Source organism: Catharus ustulatus, chromosome 3 (assembly GCF_009819885.2).
Source record: "Catharus ustulatus isolate bCatUst1 chromosome 3, bCatUst1.pri.v2, whole genome shotgun sequence".
Classification (NCBI taxonomy): domain Eukaryota; kingdom Metazoa; phylum Chordata; class Aves; order Passeriformes; family Turdidae; genus Catharus; species Catharus ustulatus.
This window is the reverse complement of record NC_046223.1, coordinates 70728972-70754118: the sequence shown is the minus strand read 5'-3', so window position 1 is coordinate 70754118 and position 25147 is coordinate 70728972. Positions and strand designations below refer to the sequence as shown.

Here is a 25147-nt window from a genome sequence, read left to right as displayed (position 1 = left end):
GTCACCCTACCCGACCTCAATTATGTCTGACTGAATCAGCTGGATTGGATCGAGCAGGGTGTGAAAATCTGTATTCTAGCAGTGGGCAGAGAAAAGACCAGTTGGAAATTTCAGTGTGAAGCTGGTTCAGTATGAAGAGGAGAATTTCAAGTGTGAATGTGTGTATGTGTTCGTGCATGTGCTGGGGAAAGCAGGGTTGGCAAGGGAGACAGAGGAGAGCTTTGTGTTCAGTGCTTCCTCTGACACAGCTCAGCCTGTTCCCTATCTCCCAGTTTCACTTCTGAGTGTGCAGGAACATGCGGTGGCTCCTTGTTCCCACCATCTTCATCATCCCTTATACTCAACAGGTAAGTTCATTAAAAAGAAGAAAAAGATTTTCCCCTTCCTCACCTTGTCCTGGTTAAAAGTTTTTGTTTGCTTTTTGACAAATTAAATTTCAGAGAAGTAAATTCCTCATAAAGAATAAGGAGCCATTCCCTATTCCTGAGTAAATTTAATTTGCTGCTTATTTACTGCAGAAGTCATGTTTTGGTAATTTTTTTCTCTCTGTACATTAATATGACTTAGTGGGAAGAAAAAAGTGTTAGGGAAGCTTAAGCTGTCATCGGTCACTGACCTTGCTTGCTTTTTAAATTTTTTTAAATTTTTAATTTTAATATAAGCGCAAATGAATACCTGATGCAGTAAGAAAGTAAACATCTTATCCATGCTCATATTCCATATGTATATGTGTACATGTGCTTGCAAATACATATATATACACACAGCAGACTGACTTCAGGCTAGTTTTACAAATGTGGAAGACACCTGGGCTGTGTTATACTTTGTCTCTTATGAGACAATTTCAAGTGATAGTTTTTTTAAAGGTATTTGTGTCAAAAGCCAATTTCATTATTTATTTACCTGATTTTGAAAATCCACTTTACATGTACAGTGTATTTTTCCTTTACAATCAAGATGGATGTCAACAGAATTTTCAAACGGCTCACTCTGCTTTCTGCATATTTAAAGCCAGACAAAGATAACCAAACATTAGTGATAATACATTGTCTATTTTGTTACTTGCTTATTTATGCCATACTGACTTTGGTATAGAAACCTGGGGAAGCACAAATTAGAAAAACATTTGACCTTGTAAATCCTTCAAACAAACTTTACATTTTCATTCTAACTTAACAGATATGTGACGATTTTTCACGTAAACTGAAGTTCCCAGTAATTCCACAGTTAAAACTGTCAGCTATTTGCCTGATAGTGTTTTTCTTACTTTGTAAGCACTTTTTAGTATCACACCTTTCAGCTGACATCTTTGTCTTAAAAAAGGAGAGAAAACTTCTCTAAGTAGAAGTCCATAGGTTTAAAGCATGTTTCAATTGATAATACAAATTAAACATAGTGGCTGAAGCACGTAAGATTACTTCCTGCTACACATACCCATTTTGAAACATGGTATCTCATTCAAGCCACGTAACCTCACATTGCTGGCATATGGCCACATTCCTGAGGAGGATGATGATGATGATAGTAATAATAATAATAATAACAATAATCTGCTTCTAAAGAAAGAAGCAGCAAGGAACTGTTTCCTAAAGCAACCATATTCTCTTAAACATTGCTAAATGTATAGGAACACCTGCTTGTCTTGTTTCCAGAACAATCCTTGAAGAACCTTTATATTCCAATGCACACATTCATAAAATTAACATAATGGTTTATAGGAAAGGTTTGGTTGCCTTAAAAAGTATACTTGAGTAAGTTGTTTCTGTATTTTTGCTGCATTTAGGTAAAAAGGATTAGAAGAAATCCTTTAACAAATGACACATTTATGAAACTATCTTCATCATACTGCATGGAATACCACATGACATTGTTTAACATCCATTTACTATATGAATTGTTTATGTAAATTAATATCTAACTTAAAAATCATTCAGCCAAAGCAACTTGAAAGCTACTACTTTGGAGCTTTGTTAGTAGCTGCAGATAAAGATATCTTAAGCGTAGTTGTAAATGACCATGAAAAATGGAAATTAGGGATACAAAAAAAGGCTTTTAAGAGGTCATTTACCACTGCACTCAATTAAGCCAACTCAATTATGCTGCAAGAGCTTTCCTGAGCTATGGCATATGAAAAACTGAGTTCTGCAGATACTTCCAGTTTGAAAATTGAGCAGCAAGGAACCCCAGCTGAATGATCCCTTTCCCTCAGCATCTCTGCTGGAGGTGATTTCTACGCCAGTAGAGCCTTGCAGTTTGGAGGGAGAGAAACTGATAGGATGGGCTTCACATGCCCAGAAAAAAATATAGGATAGATGCTTTGGTTTTTTTTTTCTGCAAGCTTGATGGTGATACCGGCACTTGATAAGGGCTGGCTCTTCTTTCCCTTTTGCTCTTTGGGCAGTCAGAGCTGTGTGGTAAGAGTGGCTCCCAGGCCCCATGTTGTACAGTGGCCAAATGCTGTGCATGCCCCTTCTTAACTACAGAACCAGTCATTCATGGAGAAAAACTATACCATGATCTGCATTTCTGCTGAAGTCAGCAGCATGAAAAATTAAATGTTAAGATTTAAACTTCAAAGTTTTAGTTGTAGTTCTTAAAAAATGCAGATAGACTATAGCTTTCTCAAATAGATCCTTTCACACTGTGCTAACAATCTGCCACCATGCTTCAGAAAAAGATGCCCATCAAGAATTAGCTCAGTCTTCCTTTACTTAAAAAAAGAAGAAAAAAAAGAAGAAAAAAAAAGAAAAAAAGAAGTAAAAAAAAAAAAAAAGGAAAAAAGAAGAAGACATGAATTCTGAGGCAGAATGCGTAAACCAGTAAATTCTAGATCTTGACTTCCTACTGCTGATACAAATCTCTTTAATGAGATGTGTCTTTGCTCCGTAAGCCCTGGATTCAATGAAAGCTTAGTCATGCAAATAAATGCACTCTTAGAAAGTGACCTAATAAACTCAGTACAGCTACTAGCCTCCCTTATTAGGACTAATTTTTTGCATCTAGCACAAGAGCATTTGTAAATATTATAATGCTCCTTCCCAAGCATCTACTCAAATTTTGGAGCAAAAGTAACATTCAAAAGAGGTTCCCTATTTTAAAATGGTCTTGTCATCAGAACTGGCAGATGGGACTGTGGCTGGCTATAAAACAATGTGAGGAATCAAATGCTAATTATTTGATAGAGAATCAAAAGCTAATTAATTTGATAGAAGGTTTCCAGGAAAGAATACTTACAATAAAACCACCATCTACTTTAAAACACTAATTTTTAAACTTCAGTTTTGTTCTATAAAAGGCAAACTAAAGACCAGTGAATTGTATTTTGTACAAGCAGTAGGCCAGGTTCAGTGGTGGAACATCTCAGTGTATGATGAAAGTGGTTCTCTGCCTTTCACCTAATCCTCACAGCCTCTCTCACTTTTTGATCTTGTGAAATGAGAAATGTTGCATATCTTCATGCAACTTGTCAGTTTTTTCCATATTGACTTAATTTTATGCTATTCCAGCTACACATAATGCATTCAGTGCTCAAAATAGCCCACTGTGTGTAAGTTTTTCCACAGCCCACCAGAGCAGCCTGGAGATAAACCAACAGAAAATGGTGAAGTCCAGCGCAAGGCGGTTTGCCGCTGGCCGTGCCGATGCCCGCCAGTGCCAGCCTGCACCCCTGGGGTCAGCCTGCTGAAGGATGGCTGTGGCTGCTGTAAGGTCTGTGCCAAGCAGGCAGGAGAGCCCTGCAATGAAGCAGATGTTTGTGATCCCCACAAAGGGCTCTACTGCGACTACTCGGGAGATGAGCCTAGGTATGAAACAGGCGTGTGTGCATGTAAGTTGTTCTTTCACGTTCCCTTCTTGAAATCCAACAGGGTGGGAACCATCAGGTAAATGGTTTTGGAGGAAAAATCTGCTTGCAGGTGCTGCACAGCTCTGTGCCAAAAACATTATCCTGATTTAGTCCCCCAACTGCTCAGTCAGAGAATCTGAGAGTGGAGCTGGGACTGTATTAACTTACCTGTGTTAGTGAAACCAGTGCACTGCGCACAAGCCTGTTATTGACAGACATGCTGATGTCTGGTTTAAAAAGCTGTGGATGTTGTAAAGACTGACCACATTTTAGCAGTCTGTTTAGCAAGACTCACATGCTCCTCCCATGTTAGTAACTGCTGTTCACCATTTTCAGATCTGGTAGCCGTAGGATGTGAGCTCAATGGAGTTTATTATGCCAACGGGCAGACCTTTCAGCCTAACCGGCTTTACAAGTGCCTGTGCGTCAGTGGTACAATCGGATGTACCCCTGTATTCACACCAAGATTAGCAGGAAGTCCCTGTGCCAGGGTCCCGGGCACAAAGAAGCCAGGACAATCCATCTGTGGCCTGGGACAGCACAAGCAACTTCAATCAACCAACTACAGACTGATGTCAGGTGAGCCTGGCTACACTGGTAAACTTTTCTGTAAGTGAGCTTTTCTGCATTTAGTGTCCCTGGCTCCAGCAGCCAGTGCACTGGCACTTACCCAATTCTTGCTCAAGGCCTTTGCCAGGGTGACTGTTGTGTCCCACTTACCCCTCTTATTCTCAGGTCACAAACTCATTTCTCTAATGAATGTGAAAAGCAGAAAGGCTTTTGGCTTCTGTCACCAGGGAATTGGCCAAACCATCTTTCTGTGGAGGTTTGCTACTCATTGGATCAGCCCAATTAGGGATGCTGATGGACAGCCATTTTGCAGCCTGGGAACTGCCCCACTTTTTCCTGCTTTGTGGTGTTAGGCAGTCTTGCTTTTCACACACATACATTAACACGATGCAGGTCTCTTCTTTCAATAGAAAGCAAAAAATTATAAGAATCGTCTTAGTGGCTTTCCTGCGTTCACAAATTTTAGGTCACTGCAAGAACACTCCCCCCCACTTTATTAAATCTGATCTAAAGTACTCATAAGCTTGTCCATGCAATTCTGCCAGGGTCAATGGATTGACTCTTTAACTCCATTCTTACTCTGTTGCTAACATTAGTTCTCTTTTTCACTCTAAGGAAGCACCATTGCCAGAAGCAGTTATGCCAGCCCTTCCTGGGCCACAGCTGCTACCCTTGTGCCATCTCCTTCCCCGTGCATGTGCAACTTTGCATGGTGAAAGTCATCTTTGTTACAGCTAATGCAGGTACCAGAAAGCAGAGCCATTTATTTGGTGGCAGATTGAATCACCATCAATAAATCAAAAGATCAATAAAATAAAACAAAAAGGATTGCAATGCTTATCGCAAAAACTTTATCGAAGGCTGCTGAGTAGATGCACATCAATCCATCTGCAGGTAAATAGATGTGCTTACAAAATCTGAAGTCCAGTGTGGACGACTTTTCACATGTAAGCAGTGGTCATGCAAATAAGCCAAAGCAAAAAACAAAAAGTTCATCTTTACTTCAAAATTATGATACAATACCTATCTCTAGTATAAAAGCCTTTTAACACAAATACACTACATGTATAAATACATACTCAATAAAGCAACTGACTTCAAGTGAAGAGAGATTTAACTTCTAGAGAACAGTGGTAATCTGACTGAAGAAAGACCACAATGCATTGAAAACAATGGCAACCAAACCATGTGAGCCTCTGAAATATATCTCACCATAAACCCAATTAATGTACTTCAGATATCTGGAGAACAGCATTAAGCCATTTACTTTGTAGTCCTTCCGTGGATCCAAAAGCTGAAATCCAGCCTTCAGTAACCGCTTCAATGACTGCAACAGGACATCATTTATTCTGGAATATGGATCAGCTGCACAGCATAGCCTTGAGAACAGACACCCAGCTGGCAAAGCACACTTTCTACTGGGCTTGGTTCAGGGACCCAACACCCTGTCCTTGTGGGGACTTTACATGCTGTAGGATGCTGTTCTTTGGGAATCTTCTGACAAAAAACACCTTGAATTTTTTTTTTCCAAGTAAAGTCTTCCCCTTCCCATTTCCCAGTTCAGCAGAAGTATCTTAGAAGTATCTTGTCAACTTGTCCATGAATTCCATGGATGGCTCAATGGGCTAATATGTATTTTGAAAAGTCCCTTTTCTGTTAGACTGTATAGTTCTAAGTTTTATTTTACTCCTCTTGCTTTGTTTTCTGGCTTTCTATTTCAATTTGATTTACCTAATTCAGTTACACAGAGATGTAACTAGGTCATACTTTAAAAAATGTATCAAGTATAAACAACCATTTAACTTCCTTTTATTTGTTGCAGATCTGTGTCAGGCTTTTAAACTGCTTGCTTCAATGAGATCTTTAAATTGCTGTCTACTTGGAAAGTAGACAGCAGTTCTGGTAATTCCAGGTAATTCTGCCTGTGCTCTTACATAAATGCACAGAGTACACACAATTTTTTTGTACAACTTTTCCATTGCAATTTTGTTTCTAAGTATACTCCGCCTAATGCAGCCCTCAGGTTTTTTAACGGTATCTAAAAGTAATTGGATAATTTTATTCCTCAATACAAAGACTAAAGTCTTATCAATATCTATAAAGACACAAATATTAATGTTCTCAACAGCCTTTACAAACTATGCTTGACCTAAAGTAAAAGAAAATCTGTACCCTTCATAAAATTTGCCCCATTAACTCTTTTCACACATTTCCATCACATGAAACTTGAAGGCCATATAATACCCGCAATTTCATACTTCTTTCTAAGATTTGAGTATCCAGTATCAGCAAAGTTTAACTGAAGCTCAGCTGAATTTTGTATAAATGTTATTTATGTCTCATTTTTAGGTTTATCTACAGAAGTACCTTTGTGAACAGAAATCAAATTCTTATCCTTGTATTTTCAATTCACCCTTTTGGGGCTGCATAAATAAAATATTGCTTTCTTAGCTTACAGAAGCTTACCACTAGTTTTGAAGAAAAAGTGCATCATACAGGCAACTCCCTGGACACCCTGTTCCAGGACCTGTGGCATAGGCATATCCAGCAGAGTGACCAATGACAACAGAAAATGTGAAATGAAAAAAGAAAAGAGATTATGCTTCATCCAGCCTTGTCTGACCAATATGCTGAAGAAAATAAAGGTATTTTCTAGCATAAAATTAATTCCTAATAGAAAATTAAAATATTGGAAGTAATGGAAAAATGGATGTGTTAGCAAGTACTTATAAAACATTTACTTCTTTCTTTTTTACGGGTTTTAAAATAACTCCTCTATGTTTTCTACCATCAATGTTCATGTTTCGATAGCAAACTACAGATGCGCAATTTCAAACAAATGAATATAATGGCCTGAAATAGAAGTGCTGCTAATGCTGTCCTGATGCCGTCACTCAAAAAATATTTTCTATTTGTTGACTGACAAAATCAGGCAGTTTTCAGATTAAGTAACTTTCAAGATAATTCTAAGTAAATGTTGCAACTTTTTCTTACATGATTCTGCTTTTAATGTTCAGGGTTTTCTTTGTTTTATTATTAAAGATTCCAAAGGGAAAGACATGTCAACCAACTTTCCAGCTTCCAACAGCAGAGAAGCTAGTTTTTTCCGGATGCTCAACTACTCAAAGATACAAACTAACTTTCTGTGGAGTATGCTTGGATAAGAGGTGCTGCATTCCTAATAAGTCCAAAATGATCACCGTACAGTTTGAGTGTCCCAACGAAGGTTACTTCAGGTGGAAGATGATGTGGATAACATCATGTGTGTGTCAGAGGGTTTGCAGTGCTCCAGGAGATATATTTTCCCAACTCAAACTCCTATGACAAATTATACCATTGACTATAACACACGGAGGGCAACAGCACATTCAGACCCTGAAGAGTCAGCACAACCCCCTGCCACAGCAGTGTTTATAATGAAACTACACACTTGAATATTCACTCATTTATTACAGCATCTGTAAAATGCCAGAGGGCATCTTTTTACATTTAACTGTTTTTACATCCTTCTCAAGACACCAGCAGTGCTCAAAGAAGAACTGGTTACCAAGAAAGGCACAGCAAGAGAGCTTCATACTCTGCTGTAACAAGATTTTACCCACAAAGCTCTAATCTATTAGGGAAAAAAATTGCCCTGTAATACTTCAACAACCATTCTTCATTCTTAAATTAACCTTTTCTGCTATACATCTGCAATAGTAAAACACATCAATGCTGTTTTGAAACAGAAATCATCAACTTTAAACTCAGACTGCTTTTTGCAACAGATGGTCTTTCTCTAGTGTTGTGGATATAAACACTGGATGTGCAAAGGAAAAAATAAGTGGGCAACTGCAGGTAATAGATACAAGACTTAAGGAATCTGCTATTTTAAAAATTTTTTCTTAAAAAATTCTGTCAACAAATGTTATCACAAAACTTTATTGAATACTTCTGGGCTTACAAATTCAAAATAGTGCTTACTTACATATCCACTCCAGCTGTGCTAGAAGGACTTCAGATTTCAAGAAATCATTGTATCAATCCATTCTGATCTGTAACAGTTTACTTGCAAGCAACTGCAAATAGCTATACATTCCATTTTGTAAAAGTTCTTACTGTAATATAAAAAGCTGTTTACCCTGATAACTATAAATATTAAAATATCTATTTTACTTGCATTCTTTCAAGGTTATAAGTGTTTTTCTTCAAATGGTCATTATAATTTCATCATAAGTGCATGATTCGCTCAGAGGTATTATGTATTACCTCATTATCAAGTGCAACTCAGTATTCATTAATATGAACCATTAAAATATTAATTAATATTCCAAGTATAATACTTGAAACAAATTTTTTTTTTAATTTTCTGTTATTGTAAATTTTGGTATTAACTGAGAATGCTCTAAATATAGCTAAGTACAAAATAGAAGCAGAAATACTAAAATGAGGAACATAGCCTAGAGCATTCTGAAATGTCTACTGCAAAGTGTAAGAAAGTTTCATTAGAGACTTGCTTTTATCTTTGAAAAGACTACATGGGCTTTTCTTCTCTTCAGAGTTGCTTGTTAAAAACTAAATCTAGCAACAGTGATCCTTCTTTGAAGCAAGACCTGCCTTTAGTTTATTGTAAGTTGAAAAACTGAGAAAAGAATTACATTTTTGGCTGCTATATATAAACTCTCCTCCTTTTCTTCACAGCATATGGTGTGTCAATTTACTCCACAGTTAGGATTACTGTCCTTACTGATACCAGCCACAATAAGGAGCCTTCAAATCTTTCTTACAGACATGGCTCACTACTCTTGAGGTAAGGAAGTTGTTGTGCTGGTCCCACTCTGGAATTAAAATAGTCAGGCATGCTGCAAGTCATTCTGGTTAACTGAAGTGGCTGGATGCTTAGGGAAGTGTTTTTTTGTTGTTATTTTAAAACCAGTTCTTCCTTCTTTAAACAGCTATCTTCAGTCTTGAAGGATCTACTCTAGGTCCACCTTTAGTAGCATCCAGTTCATTGTACTCTTCTATTAGGTCAGACAAAGAGGATACAGCTTCTGAAAAACAGCTTTGCTCCATCCCATCTATTTGCAGATAATGGTGAAGGTGAGCCTAAGAGAATAAAACAAATGCAGTGTTATACTTTTCTTGGTATTTGATTGCTTTGGCTCAGTAAATACCATTTAGCCTGTAGTGAAGAGGGGAGTGTAAGCACTGTTGAAATAGCACTTAAAGACTTCTATCATGACATCCCTTGTTTAAACACCTGGCAACTTTGGTAAATATCCCCTAGTGAATCACAGTCAATATTACTGGGTGTCTTAAACACCCATCTTTTCATATTGTCTTCTTGGGTGCACCTAACCAGCTGTGGATTGGGTTTACACGGCAGGATTTTGGTAGCAGGGAGAGTGCAGGGCTGCAGGGGTGGCTTTTGTGAGAAGGTAACAGGAGCTGCCCCCACGCTGAACAGAACCATCCCAGCCAGCTCCAGTATGGACCACTGATGTGTGGAGTATGGAGGGAGTGGGGAGGGAGTATGGAGTACTGGCCACAGTTGAGCCCATGAGTGATGCTGGTAATGCCTCTCTGACAATGTATTTATCGAGGGGTAAAAATGCTGCACAACAGCTGTGAGAGAGAAGACTCAAGAAAATGTGAGAGAAACAGACCTGCAGACACTCAGATCAGCAAAGAAGGAACAGAAGTGGAATTCTGAGGCTGGGAAGAAGGCAGTGGAGTGGGGGTGAAAGTATTTTCAGTTTTGTTTTTATTTCTTGCCATCCTACTCCACTATTATTGGCAATAAATTAAATTAATTTTCCAAATGCCAAGTCTGTTTAGCCCATGACAATAACTGGTGTGTGTTCTCCCTGTCTTTATCTCGACCCACAAATTTCTCACTGTACTTTTCTCCTGTCCTGCTGAGAAGCAAAGCGAGACAAAGCTTGGGGGACTCCAAGGTTTAGATTAGATACTAGGAAGAAATTCTTTATTGTGCACTGGAACAGGTTGCCTAGAGAACCTGTGGATGCTCCATGCCTGGAAGTGTTCTTGGGCAGGTTGGATGGCACTTTGAGCCACCAGGTCACACAAATAAAACCCTTGGGCTCTTAATTATAAACAGTCCTTCATGACACTAAGATCTGCATTTCAATAATGCAAGATGCTAATGACTAGTTATAATATATTATATATATAATAATGATAAGAGTTGGACCTTTTTCTTGTAGAGCTTCATAAATCTGTCTTTGAGTTCAATGAAAGTTGGTTTTACACAGGTGTTGTTTGCTAAAGCCAGAAGCGAATGGGAATGGCCCACAGGAGGTACTGAACACAAACCAGTTTTCCAGCCCTCTTGATTCCAGGAGACAAACTGCAGAGAAGGCTTCAACCTGTGATACAAAAATTTAATTATCTAAGGAATATAAAGAGCACAAAGGCTAACTACTAACAGTTTCAACTAAGGATCTGAAAAGGTTAACATCTAAGCACTCAGGATTAAGGAGGACAGTTATAACTATCACTTTGAATAAGCTATTTTAGAATTCAGATTAAACCACTGTGTCTCTATGTTAAACTTAAATTGCAAACATCAATTGTATTTAGTTAATTTTATGCATTGGGATTTGAAAAGTGAAGTTACAAGTACCTGTTTCCATAAAAGGGACTCCAAGCACTCTGAGATTTAGTAAAGAGGCAGACTAATACTATGTGGGGGCAATCAGTCTACCTGTAGTTCTGAAATAAGTAAAATGCTTTAGATTCCCAGAAATTTTTCCCATGCATTCCTGTCTGCCCATAAATTCTACCTGCCTTTCCTGTTGCATCTATGTAGCTCAATAGTGTTCAAGATAGAAAATGGGTGCTAACAACACGGAGTTGTTAAAATAAAGATGATTCCCTACCAACATGAAAGTAACCATGGAAAGAGAAGGACCTTCTGCTCAGCAGAAACAAACTCCTACTACAGAACTCATTACTCCAACATCCTTTGCTGCTGGGAAACCCCTAGAAGGCTGGGCTTTGCTTTTTTGCAATTTGGAGAAAGAGAGGAATAGCACTTCCCTTTATTTGGAAATCCAAAATAATATGACTTATTTTCACTCATTACGTAAGTTAATTATGTTTTCTTCCCTTCTAACATTAAGGGAAGGAGGTTGGAGTAAACTGATTTGGTATTGAAACTGTTCAAATGAAACTGTTCAAATGAAAAGTTTGAATGCTCTGGATAACTGTCAGTTTCTGTACAAATCTCATGACTACTCTGTGTGGTATTACAAACCTTTCAATATTTCTGCGAAGGTCTGAAACCTGCACATTTCCTCGAACAAGAAGTGCACAAGCCAGGTAGAGGCTGTGCTTTGGATCTGCTTGAATTAGTTGATGATCTCTGCTAAAGGCATCTGAGAACATCTGATCCAACCTGAGTGAAAAAAGAAGTTATCTTCTCTTACTGAAGTAGTATACAAAAGTTCTTCAGAATAAAATTCTGGATAAAGGTATATATAACCCAGGACTACAACAGGAGAGATTCAAACCTTTATACGTACATATGTTGGCATTAGAAGTTTTTAAAAACACTCTGGATCCTTTTTTCCCTCACCCTCAAGTTACAAGCCACTGTTGAGTCAGAGAAGGCAATTCGAGGCCAATGGTTACGAAGTCTTAAAATTATGTAAAAGGACTTAATTACTTGGGGTTCTGGTTATGTGGCACTTTGGACAATCTCACAGAGACGGATCTGACAAGGAATATCAAAGTACTGCTGACCCTTACAGAACTGATTATCTGCCTGTTACACTTCATTATTTAAAAGGATCAATGAGTCATAGAACTGTATTAATTTTGATTAATGATTTGGGAAAAGACAGGCTATACATACTTGTCTAGTCTACTTAGTCTAATTTTATCACACATGACTGCTTTAAAAGATGACACTGCAGATTATATTCTTTCCTCTTCACTTCCTCAACGAAGTTTCACTGTACTGTGGGATACCAAAGATCATGTTCTGTGGATCCACAACATCTAAGTAATTCTTTCCATTTGTGTATGCTGTATATTTATAATCTCTACTTATTTTTTCTTAATCACCTCTGCTACAATCTGCCTATGACAAAAAAATAAAGGAGACAAAAATATTACTGTTCCTGCCTCATTCTGAAGCATCTTTGACTGACCATCTCCTCATAGTCTGCTACGCTCCCCCAGCCGTGTACTGTCTCCTCAAGGTATGTTTTCAACAGCTCTGACTGTCCCAACTTGCTATTGGAAAATAACCATGGTCCTGCCCTCTTCTCCACTTTGCATACTTCCATCACTTATCCTTAGGTGTCTCTACCACTATCAGGGCATCTTGCTGATTAAACATAATCCACCAAACCCAGTAAAATCTATATTAACTGGTAATTTTTCTGCTGTGTCAGAAAAATTTTGTATCTCACAAAATTGGACACGTCAGCTCATCATTACAATAAGATGTTAAATAGGCTCACCGCGTCTCCAGACTGAAGTAAGATGCCATTATTTCCCCGATGAGCCTAGTTAATCCCTTGTATGTCTTTAGAGTATTTTGTCAGTCAAGTGCAAACTGTTACTCAAAAGAACTTGTGTTGTGGGTTCTAAGTAATACATTTTCCCAATAGAAACACCTCCAGCAGAGATGAAGAGGATGTCAAGTTTACTGGCTCAACAATTACAGAGGAAAGGGATAACAGATGTTCCATAAATCAGCAGGATGAATTTGAAAATGTGGCAGACATACAAGTTTTAGAACTTCCACCCTGAGTTTTGCTACAGAATGGAACTTTTAAATGAAAACTATGGACAAATCAAAAATTAAGCTTTAGATTTGAAACTCCAATAATATTTTTTCTTACCTTCTAGAAGGAACATTAACATCTGCCAGTGTATACAGAGGAGTCAAGCTTGAAACCAAATAATGAAGTCGAGGAAATGGAACCAAATTCATGCTGATTTCATTAAGATCCATGTTTAGGGAACCTTCAAATCTAGCAGAGCTGAAAAATTAGCAAACTGTTATGAAACTGCTACAAAATAAGTAAACCACTTCTATAAGGTAAACTTCCATGAAATCTATTTTTCAGCTGTTCTGTGGAATAAAACTGTAAAACAATACAGCATTCAAGCAAGTGTTCAAGTATAATCACAAAACTTTCACATCTGGCAGTAACAATGCTGTCTTATTTACTTATACTTCCCATTAAAGCATAATAAGTTACCAAGAATGATTCCTTGTTTCCCAATTGTAGTCTTTAGCACTGATTTATTATCATTAATAATGTTTAATACCACTTAATACTGGTTAATTAATACCAGCTGGTTATTACCACTTAATTACAGTAATTTCACGATTATAAGCCGCACTTCTGGGTTTCAGCAACTTTTTGGTTTTTTGTCCATATATAAGCCGCACCTGATTACAAGCCGCATGTTACAATACAGAGTGTGATAAAAGGTATCTGTTCTATCACCATCTGTTGAGGGTGGGGACAGTGATCCTTATCTCAATGGCAGATATTCTGCTAATGGGCCATCCATTGAAACCAGGTAAGGCATTGTTCTTTATCTTTTCACAACCCATCCTTCTTCCAGGGAGTCATTGTCTGCTAATGGCCCATTGAGTCCCACTGTGTGACTGATAAAATTACTGCATCCCATTGGAAGTTGCTCCAGCCAGGGGGAAGAGCCCAGTATTTCTTACCAAGATAAAAACAGAGGTTTTGGGACACTAGGGGAGCCCCTTTCTCCACTGGACTCCAGAGGAAAACTGGATTTCTCCATGTCACCACTGGACCTCTGGAGGGAAACTGCACCTTCTGCAGGAGCACTGCTCCAACTGAATCACATCTGTCACTGCAGGAGGATGCAGCCACCATTTAATGGGACTGCTACCAACACCCTGCCTGGTGGGATGTCAGATTGTACTCTGACTTTGTCAGGGTTTGGAGTTTGTTTCTTTGTAGTACTGTATTTCTATTTTGATTTCCCTAGAAAAGAACTGTTATTCCTAATTTCCATATTTTTGCCTGAAAGCCCCTTGATTTCAAAATTATAATAATTTGGAGAGAGGGGGTTTACATTCTCCATTTCAAAGAGAAGTTCCTGCCTTTCTCAGCAGACACCTGTCCTCCAAACTAAAACAGCAACTTTTTGTTCTTTGTCCATATATAAGCCGCACCTGATTATAAGACGCACTGCCGGGTTTGGACCAAAATTTTAGTCAAAATGGTGCGGCTTATAATCGTGAAATGACTGTAATACCACTTTTACTAAACAGGCTATAATAAAACATATGTGACCTAGCACTCCTGAAAAACTGTTTAAAAGAAAAACAGGTCAATACTCCAGAAGTATATTTCTTGCAGCAATAGACAGTTTATGAGCAAAAATGATCTGACAAAATTTATAAAATAATGCAACTGGCCTAGAAAGGCAAACCTCCATGGGGCTCCATTAGGCACTAGTGGAAGACAGTATCTTTCTGCCTATAAACTTACTTCAGTTTTAAGACTATAACGGCTAAAGCAACACCACTACAGTCTGAATACTTCTAAATACTTTAGCACTTAGTAACCAATTCTTAAAAAGAGAAGACTCATATTGAATGGAAGCCAATTAATATTACTGAAGTTGATGCAGGCCTGCATATTTACAGCACACATCACCTCCAGCAATCCTACTTTGCTACAGAGGAATAGTGTGTAACTTTACCTTGTCAGGTTCAGCAGCAAGTTGGCTACGATGTTATTCATTGCGTCAAATGGCTTCACTTGGGTTTTTGCACTGCCTGCACTTGATGTTACCAAGCTGTTTTGCTTCACAGTTGATCCTAACTTCCCAGAATTGATCATCTGATGAATTTTATTAACTATCTCAAACAGAGACTTCAAGAGAGAGGAAAAAAAAGCACAGCAGTCTTGAGTACAGAACTCTGAAATTCAGTAACACACTTTTTCCTTTCTAATAATCTTGAAAGCTCAGACATTGTACTGTTAGCTTAAAGATTATACCCTTGACACATCTAAGTCCACCTTTTGAGTAATTCCAGTTGTCTGAAGTGTTGCTTTATGTTTGTACCTTACATATCACAAATATATACACAGCTTGACTCAGAGATTCAAATTTTATTCAACTACTCAAAATCCTTATGAAAATTTAAAATGTAGTTTTAGAAGATAACACCTGTGAAGTAAAAAATACAGTCCTAACTAAATTTCACCTTCTCTTGCTTTTTTTCATAAGCAAACAGCAAGACAGTCACCGAAGCTAGATTCAAATGAGTCTAGCACTTTGCAAGGTCAGGTATATCCATGATTCCCATACCACTAATCAACACAGTTAAGTTTGTTGGAATCTGGAGAGGTGAGAGGCCCTTGCAGGACCCTGTGCAAGGTACTAATGCTGTGCACAAACTGATTGCTAAAAGAATAGAAGACACTATCTCAGTAAAGGCAAGCTTTTCACTGTTTCCCTTGAAATAGACATGAAAAAATTCACTCTTACTTTGAAGGAGTAGAGCAACTTTCATTTCATTTCCATGTTCATTTCAAAAGCTTTCAAGTGACTTAGAAGTTCAATTATTACTTTAAAAAGGGAAATTATGCTTTTGGAGATTTGGTAAGCAAATCAGTACTGTAGAGGAAGAGACATTTCCACTGTCTAATAAAAAATTACAGAAATAGAATATTATTTCTTACTTCATTCTCTATTGGTAGTACACAGTCTGCATGTTCATTAAGTTCCTTCATAGCCAAGACACTGTTATATGGAGAAGTAATAACATCATCTTCACCAGAGGGATAAACTGAAGTAACAAATCTATATACTTCTGGGAATTCCTCCTCAAGCAAATTTAGTACAAAAGTTCCAAGACCAGATCCTGTCCCTAATCGTGAATGAAGACAGAATGAGAGAAGACAGGTTCCCCACATTATCTTGGGCTCTAAGACTCATGTAGGAGACATACAACTTTTCAATTATAAATGTTAATGAATATTTTCTGAAGCATTTGGGTGACAGTAGAGGCTACTCAAATGTAATTAAGGTGGGAAGGTTTTTCCCAGACAGGAAAATAACTAAGTAAAAAAATTATTTCCCACAGTATATCAGTCAGGATGAAGTATACATTCTCAAAAATTTCTGCAAACCATAAAGTCTTACGTAACAAACATTTTTCTGACCTAGTATTTCTACTTCTTATTTTCAATTCTTTAATTTGAATTATGAAACATAACATTTGCCTAAAAGTATTGAACTGCCCCAAACAATACTATTCTCCTTTTAGGGTTTTTTAATGAAATTTTCTCATTCTTCAGTAAAAAACAGAACTGCCCCTTCCTCCCAGCACACAGGCTTTTTTCCTCATTAACACTAAGGACACAGCCCTGGGTTCAAAACAGAGAACTGAACTGTGGTCTTTTTCTGAATATTCAGCTACATTCTAAGTGGCAGACAATTTAATTTATGAACAAGACAGCAGTTTTCACAATAACAGAAACAGTACCTGCAGGGTCTCTGAAATTAAGCAAATAGCCACAAAAAAGGCCCTTGACAAAATCCTTGTTCATATTTAGAGCTATATTCTGGATCTTTTTCCACATCATAACCAGTTATAATACATACTACTCTCAGGTTTCTAGGGTAGGAAGGCTTAATGGCAATGCAATAATGACAAAATTGTCATGCAAAGGATCCTTTCTTTTGGTTTATTAACAAAGGAACTAGATTGTATTCAAGAGAATTATGTGGAAGTAAAACAGAAAAATATTTTTCTAAAGTTAAGCAACATTAGAAGTCTCCTTCAAAGCCTTTTAGAAAACTCCTTCTCCACAATTAAAACCAACTTGATTATGACAATGCTGTCAGTGTTCAGAGGTCACTGACTCTTTCTGATCAATAATACCTCAGTGTTTGTCTTTGGTACCTGTCTTGATCTACTCACTGCCTCATCTTTAGAATTTTAGCTGCATTTTTGTTCCGGGTAGCACATTAGAGCTCCTCAATGCGCTAATAAAACAACTGATAAATAATTACAGGTCCACTTTATTGAATTATGTTATTTTTTTAAAATCTGCATTCTAAATGGTACTTTTCAAGATTATTTTCTTTTCAAGATCCATTTATTTTCTTTTTTTTCATCTGTGGCTACTGCAGTCATACTCCTCATAAAAAGATTACTTACCACCTCCCATTGAATGAATTATAAAGAAACACTGTAGACTGTCACAATGTTCAGCAGTTTTTCTCAGCTTTTCCACTATGTTTTCCCGGTACTGACAGCCGTATATCTTATGACCTACAGCCCTAAGGATATGAAAAGTACTTTAAAACTCCCCTCACAAACATCAAACTTTAAGTGTTTAATTTTAACTCCTTCTATGTGACATTTTAGAGTTCAGAGTCCAAAGCTGGATGCAATACCTCATCTGGAAGAGTTTCTAAGTTCTGATTACATATGATCATATGGGAGTTAGGACATGGTTTTAACTCGGAGGATGCAAACAGCTCTAAGTTCACAACTTTGGAGTATGCACTTATTCTGTACTGAAAAGGAAATAAACTCCCCCACTGGATGATCCAATTGTAATAGTGAAATGAAAGCTACATAGTCCTCAACAATAAAGATATCCCTATGCAATAAGTGTACAGATCATCTTCTGAGTGAATACTTCGCAAGTCAGTTGCTACTAGTAACAAAGAATCCCCAAACAGCTAATTTTCAACAAACTTGTCTGCTAGATGGTAAAGTTGGCAAATGGTTGTTTTACTCCCCATATTGCACTCTCTTTTGGTACATTTGTGGGTGATTTGCTTTCCAGTCTGTAGTGCACTGAATATTATTAGAGCACCTTAAGGTCTCTGTAAAAATTTGGAATTCATTATGTTAATCAATCTTTTTCTGAATTTCTCTTTTGGTAATGTAGTTTATATGCAAAAGCCAGACTCTGTGGTGCTTAGAAATCAAAAGCACATTTGTTCATATATCTCATTTCCACAGTAGCTGCACAGTCTCAAACTAGATTACGGCTTCAACTAAGCAATGAAAGCAGCTGAATGCCAAAGAAACAAAAATAAAAAGCATGTTCTTTTGTAAAGAAAATCAAAAAAGAAGGAGAAAAAAAAAAAGAGACAAAATGATATATCAGCAGAATTATTCTTCTGTAAGAGCCTTTTCAAAGCCCTCCTCCAGGCAACAGTGACTCCAAGTCTGCTGGTAAAATGCTGCAGCTCTCCAGGTGCAGAATGACACAGAAAGCAACGGTTGGTTATCATTTCCCCTTTCAAATGCCATCTAATTAGCTGCTAAGAAATGTGTTCTAAAGAGGTTCTCACCAGTTGTTTCCTGAACCAGAAACATCTGTGATAAGCTGCTTGCTATCAAACACGTCCCTCAATGGTCCCTGTAGAATTTCATTTACCACACCCTCCTCCATGTCAATCAACAGTGCCTTTGAGAATGGAAAGAATTTAAATTCAGTCAGTAAGCAAACCACCCTTGAAATGATCACACAAAGAAATATGAAATTATTTACAATACAAAAGGAATTAAGTTTCTACTCTGCTCCAGAGAAACTTCCACCCCCCCGCCCCAGTTGTTAACTAGGAGAGCAACTAGATACACCTTAGCTGATTTGCTATAAGTTGTTTGATAGGACTGCATTTCAGATGATAAAATTTTGTTAAAATTCTATAACGTTTTGCCTCACTACTTAGGAATAAAAAAATTAAAACATTTTTATGTTTCAAGTTTCCTTGATTCTTAATTAAAGTGGCTCAAAGAAACCCAATCCTTAGTTAATAGTATCTGCAAAAATTTTATTAAAATTCCAATATAATTACTCAACAAGACTGGCAGCAAACTGTATTACTGCATTAATAAAAGTTAATATTAGAAATTTTACTATTCAAAGCAGTATTTAAACCTGTATGCAATCTTAAGAACTTCATGAGAATTCCTACACAGCTGGACATAAATATTCAATGGAAAAAGTGTAACCTTCATAGATTGCCTTACTCGTGCTTTTAAAGAGCAGATTTTTCCTTTGTAAATATCAGGACCATTATCACCACTTCTGAAAAAAAAATAGTAACAGGAAAATCTAAGATCAGATTTGTATCATCAAATACATACTATGATAAAATTTTATCTCTTATATTTTGTGTTTGGAGGACTATGACAATGCAAACAAACAGAAACACCCCAAACATGCAGCTAAGACCTTATAACTCCTGAAAGTAATACAATTACAGGACATGATCTCGATCAGAATTATCCTAAACATTACTTCAAGAAGCTGAAAGGTAAGTATAAAAGTTTACTCCCAGATACAGCCTCTGCTTTGCAACATTCTACAAGCATTGCCAAACCTGGAAAGGATTACCTTTTATCACCACATGATGTGTATCCACATCAAACAATGGAAAAAAGCTCCCCATGAGCTTTTCAGTGGGGGTAGTACAACACTGTTCTTGTGCTCGAGGTGTGAAAGCTCTGCAACTGCACCAGAACAGTGCAGTGCTTGACTTACTCTGCTTATTATGATTTACCAATTCAGAAATCCTGCTGGGCTGACACAGCTAAATCTTCCTTCTTTCCCAGGACTGGCTGTACTGAGCCAGTGTAGTAGGCTATAAAATATGTTACAACCACATTTACTTCCACTCAAATGATGAGATACTATGGTCTAGTCAAACTACATTCAGCACAAGCGGGGAAAAAAAGGCAGGGATACTTAAATAAGTAAAAATAAGTAAAAAAGACTGATCTTATTTTCTCTTCCATTATTGCCTAATCTGGGAGCTGGCCAATCCTAAATTTAAAGTATGTCTTAGACTATTCTACATTCAACCACCATTATATTGACAAAATCAGCTAAAATTCACTACATCACCTATGCTCTGAGCCTACTGAGTCCCAACAGGAACAAGGGGAAAAGAGTACAGGGCTGCACTGCATTACTTAAGAATTTTCCAGCTTCTCACTCAAAGACGGTCTCTAGACACTTCTCATTAGGTGAGCAGCTCACAGCAGCCTCCCATACTCACGTGATTCCTCTAGCCTACACAACACCTGCAAGAGTACACTACAGCACCAGTAAAGCCACCTACAGACTTTCTCTTCAGGGACTAACAAAATTCAAAGAGGAAATAAAACCAAATCCAAGACAACATTTTTTTTTCCTACTCTTGGTTTTGTGTCTTTCATGCCAGATCATACCTTCAATCACTTGAATTCAATTGCTGAAAAAAATTCCCAACATTCTTAGGACCATGGGATGGCTTGGGTTGGAAGGAACCTTAAAGATCATCCAGTTCCAACCACCCTGCCATTGGCAGGGACACCTAGACCAGGTTGCTCAGAGAGAAGACAGATGTTTCTATTGAAGCCAACCCATCAATTACAAATTTGGTGGTTTCATCTAGCATGTACAGAAACAGACATTTTTTATGATCAAATTTTCTTGATTTAAAGAAAAGTATTCTCATAAATACCTATATGAAATGACAATAATAAACTTCAATACATTTGCATTGTTCTTTCAGAGAGGTAAGATTGAGGCAAAGCAATTTGGATTTCAGTGCTGTTCTAGTTAAAATCCCATTGTTGTACTGCAACCTTTTCATATAATGAAAAGAAACAGAGGTTGGTAGAATGTTTTTTATTAATTAAAATACAAGAGGCTATCCCAAGTGCACATCTTCCTCTTCCAAACTACAAGGATTTTTGTAACCAGATAGATACGAGATAACTGAATGGTTTTAAGGCATGCATTGGTTAACTTATAAAAAACAATTATAGACACTACTCTGGGTAACAGAATGTCAGATAATTAAGACTTAAAAAATACTCAGTTTTTTTCTGACTATCTTATATGCAATTTCTCTTACAACTCTTCAAGAAATGCTACTCAGTTGGTATTCAGAGGGCACACAATCTGATTGTTATCTGCAGTGGCAAAAGCTATCAGATACTAACTGTCCACATTTGGTACAAAACTGAAGGAAAATAAACCCACACACTTTCAACATAGTTAACTACTGAAGTATATATAGATAAAATGGAAATGCAAAGATAAGGTTTTAAGGAGAATATAAAAAAGCAAAATATTTTTCTAGCACAAGCTAAATATGACTTAAAGAAAACTATAACTTGGGTTAAAAGAAGATACTATATGTGCTGATCTACCATATAAACTCATGAATTGCTTGATAAAAACTTACCTTGTATCTACGTTCCTAAAGAAACTGCTTAAGGCTTCATCATACATTCCTTTCTAAAAGGAAACAACACAAAATGATGTGTAATGTCAGAAATTCTCAGTAATTTTTCATGGAATAATTCAAGTTGGAAGGGACCTCTGAAGGACACCTGTCAAACTTTGCCACTTGAAACCAAGTGAACATCTCTATTGAATCCATCTAGTTCTAGTCAGGTCTAAAAAGAACATTTCATTGAAACATCAGCTTGCTATTAAAAACTAAGAGGAGAATGTAACTAGGAAATTAATTTTTAAGCAACTGTAGCAGTTTACTGAAGATCCCAATGCAATTATGAAATTTAAGAGCTGCTCTTCAGCTGACTCAGCTGATCACTGATACAACTCTCAGTTCATCATGAGTTCCATGCCTGTGATACCAATGTCCATGGAGTTTCACAGCAAGAAAAGTGTGTTTTTGTTCAGGGTACTCAGCATAATCCTACTCCCTCCTCATTTTGGTCAGTAAAATTGTACAGCAAATCATAGCATGAGCTAATGTGGAATACAATGGTGGGTTTTGGGGTGTCCTCTTTTGCTCTACTGCCAGTGGCAAAGTACCAGCACTAACAACAGCCCTCACCATGTTAACTGCCTCAGGCCTGCCAACGCCTGGCTGTAGGGAGACACACCGAGCTTTTCAGGGTGGAAATGCTGCAGAAAGCTGACCAGAATTAGTAATCACAGAACATTCTGAGTTGGAAGGGACCGTGAAGGAACACAGAGTCCAACTCTTAACCCTTCAAAGGACACCCCAAGAGTCACACTATGTGCCTGAGAGTGTTGTCCAAGTGCGTCTTGACTCTGATAGGCTTGGTGCTGGGGAGTCTGCTCAAGCGCCTAACCACCCTTTGAGTGAAGAACTTTTTTCTAATACATAACTTAAATGTTCCCTGACACAACTTCAGGCCATTCCTTCGGGTCCTGTGACTGGTCATGACAAGAGAAGAGATCAGTGTCTGTCCCTCCTCTTCCCCTCATGAGAATATGCAATGAGACCCTCAGACTCCTCCAGGCTGAACAGACCAAGTGACCTCAACTGCTCCCCATATGGCTTCACCTCAAGACCCTTCACCATCCTCATGGCCTTTCTTTGGACACTGCCTAACAGCTTAACGTGTTTTTTTATACTATGGCACTAAAACTGCCCCCAGCACTCGAGGTGAGGCTGCCCCAGTGCAGAGTAGAGCAGGACAATCCCCTCCCTTGCTCAGCTGTGATGCTGTGCCTGGTGCACCCCAGAGCAGCACTGGCCCTCCTGGCTGCCAGGGCACTGCTGACTCATGTTCCACTTGCCATCAACCAGGACCCCCAGGTCCCTTTCCATGGCGCTGCTTTCCAGCTTCATTCCCCAGTCTGTCCGTGCATCCAGAGCTATCCCATCGCAGGTGCAGGATGCGCCAATCCCCGTTAAACTTCACACGGCTGGTGACTGCCCACCGTCTGATTTAAGGGTCTCTTACACTTAACCTTAGGTTTTGTTTTCATGATCAGTAAAACGGCACACGAAGCTGGGGGTGGTTGTGCTCGCAGTGAGGCGCCCTTAGTTTAACCAAACAAACACGGCGGCGGAAGGCAGCGAGGGCGGCTGGCCCCGGGCCGGCGGGGCAGCGCCGCCCTTACCTTGTTGACGGCGGCGTGTTCCCGCAGCGCCAGGTCCCAGAAACGGCATCCCACCTGGTTCCCGCACTGTCCCACTGCAAAGGGGAGAGACACGGCTGAGGCACGGGTGGAGGGCGGCGGGAGGTGTGGGCGCCACGACCCCCTTACCCTGCACCACCACGGACTGCGTCATGGCAGAACCGGCAGCGCGGTCCCGGTTCGAAGTCGGCGCCCGGAAGCCGCGCCCCCTCAGTTCCTGCGGTGGAACGTCCCAACCGTTGCCTAGGCTGCGGGCGCTCGCCGCCTGCCCGCCGCGAGTGGGGCGTGCCATTAGGGAGCGGGGGGGACGGCGCGGGGGAGTGGTGAGGTTTTCAGACTCTCGGTGAGACAGTGGGAGCTGAGAGCGGTTCCCGGGTGTCGGCTGAGGCCCAGATACAGGAGACCTGACAAAGACCTGAAGTAAAGTCTCAGTACGGGAGAATAGAAGTATTTCCATACACTACAGTTCATTAACCTTTATGACTAAAAATGCTGCGACAAAGAAGCGCTTTATTTTCCCCAAATTCATAATTCAGGGAGACGGTGTGCAATGTGTGAAACGGTATGAAAATACAAACTGAAAATTAAATGAAAAAATGGCCATTTGGAAATGCTGTAGTGTGCCCTCCCACCAGGCTTGCACATTAAGCTCAGTTTCATATTGTGCATATAATTGTGCACGGTGAAAAAATGAGGAGTGTAGAGATGCTTTGTCTTAGCGTGGCAAGACTGGTCCGCAGCACAGCTCAGCTGCAAAATCACGGAATTGTTCAGACAAAGACCTTTAAAACCATCAAGTCCAACTGTTAATCCAGCACTGCCAAGTCCGGCACTAAAACAGTAAAGAATGCAGGACATGCAAAGCTTGTGGAAAGCTTTGACACAGATGGCATTTCTGCTTCCTGCGGGAGGAAAAAAAGCACTTCCATGCAACCCAGTCCATTAGGTTTTATGGCTAAAACCTTCCAACAAAATGCTCTTTTTCCAAATAGATTACTTGTAAAAAAATAAATTGTTAAATAAAATTTTTAATCCTTTATTTGTTCCTAGACATGAAGTTGTATCCTGTAGAGCTTAGTTGTAGATCTATAGAAAAATAAAGTTATAGCAAATGACTATTTAAAAAAAACTTTCCTGGAAAGATTAAGTCTGTATTGCAGCAAATAAAATATTGTAGAGTACAAGAATGCATTATATACAAGAAATAGATACACAGACTAATTTTGTAAAACTTAATTGAAATGATATTGCTCTTAAGAAAAAGTACTGAGTGGCCCAAGCTTACCAAAGTGTCATGTATGAAATGTGTGAAAAAGATCAATGGCTTTAGTGTTGTAGGTGTGTTTAGCACGAATAGAATAATAGTGCTTCAAGCATGTCTTTTCTATAAACTAATCACCAGTGCAAAACTATGTGAATATTAACCAAGAAAGTAGGTAGTCACTTCTCTCTGGACCGACTAGATGTAACCTATAACTCAATTTTGCTCCCTGTTTTTTTTTTAAGCGGTCCAAACTTGCAGGCTATGCTCTGTTCTTGCTATTAGATGTAAAACTGCTTCTATACTTCTTGCCTACTGTTCATGTCCTTAAAGTCTTCTCTTCATGTATCTTCTCACCCTTAATTAAGGTTAAAAGCAGTACAACATTGCTTATAAGCATTCTAATGCTTAATTAAAATTCTACAGAATATTTTAATATTACTGTATCTGACTTCCTTTCTTCTTGTGTAATTAGCTCCACTTTCTACTTGTTTTATAAGTTAGTTGTAGTTTTTGTCTTTTATGTCCCATGCAGATTCAGCTTAGTGAGATTCACTCTATTGAACATGATGTTGC

At 38.4% G+C, this 25147-nt stretch overlaps 2 protein-coding genes across 2 annotated transcripts; one reads left to right on the top strand and one right to left on the bottom strand.

The window, feature by feature from the left end:
• Window positions 1-295: 295 nt before the first annotated feature.
• On the top strand, window positions 296-7749 carry CCN6 (cellular communication network factor 6). The gene is made up of 5 exons (XM_033056440.1): window positions 296-347; window positions 3553-3826; window positions 4181-4423; window positions 6866-7059; window positions 7457-7749. Exons 1-5 carry the CDS (start codon window positions 297-299, stop codon window positions 7736-7738), a joined length of 1044 nt encoding a protein of 347 aa, XP_032912331.1. The 5' UTR covers window position 296; the 3' UTR covers window positions 7739-7749.
• A 95-nt stretch (window positions 7750-7844) lies between these two features.
• On the bottom strand, window positions 7845-23514 carry TUBE1 (tubulin epsilon 1). The gene is made up of 12 exons (XM_033056439.1): window positions 23440-23514; window positions 23293-23366; window positions 21635-21687; window positions 19428-19485; window positions 18746-18861; window positions 17595-17716; window positions 16111-16298; window positions 15125-15297; window positions 13270-13410; window positions 11673-11813; window positions 10608-10782; window positions 7845-9499 (listed from the first exon to the last, which is right to left on the bottom strand). The coding sequence occupies exons 1-12, from the start codon at window positions 23462-23464 to the stop codon at window positions 9341-9343; spliced, it is 1425 nt and encodes a 474-aa protein (XP_032912330.1). The 5' UTR covers window positions 23465-23514; the 3' UTR covers window positions 7845-9340.
• Window positions 23515-25147: the final 1633 nt, after the last annotated feature.

Excerpts from the sequence above, each read along its gene's own strand:
- CCN6 (XM_033056440.1), top strand. The coding sequence starts at position 297 with ATGCGGTGGCTCCTTGTTCCCACCATCTTCATCATCCCTTATACTCAA. Across the intron at positions 348-3,552 it reads TCATCCCTTATACTCAACAG|TTTTTCCACAGCCCACCAGA; the intron begins GTAAGTTCATTA and ends ACTGTGTGTAAG. Across the intron at positions 4,424-6,865 it reads CAACTACAGACTGATGTCAG|CTTACAGAAGCTTACCACTA; the intron begins GTGAGCCTGGCT and ends TTGCTTTCTTAG.
- TUBE1 (XM_033056439.1), bottom strand. The coding sequence starts at position 23,464 with ATGACGCAGTCCGTGGTGGTGCAGG. Across the intron at positions 23,367-23,439 it reads GCAGTCCGTGGTGGTGCAGG|TGGGACAGTGCGGGAACCAG; the intron begins GTAAGGGGGTCG and ends TCCCCTTTGCAG. Across the intron at positions 16,299-17,594 it reads AATTCATTCAATGGGAGGTG|GGACAGGATCTGGTCTTGGA; the intron begins GTAAGTAATCTT and ends ATTCACGATTAG.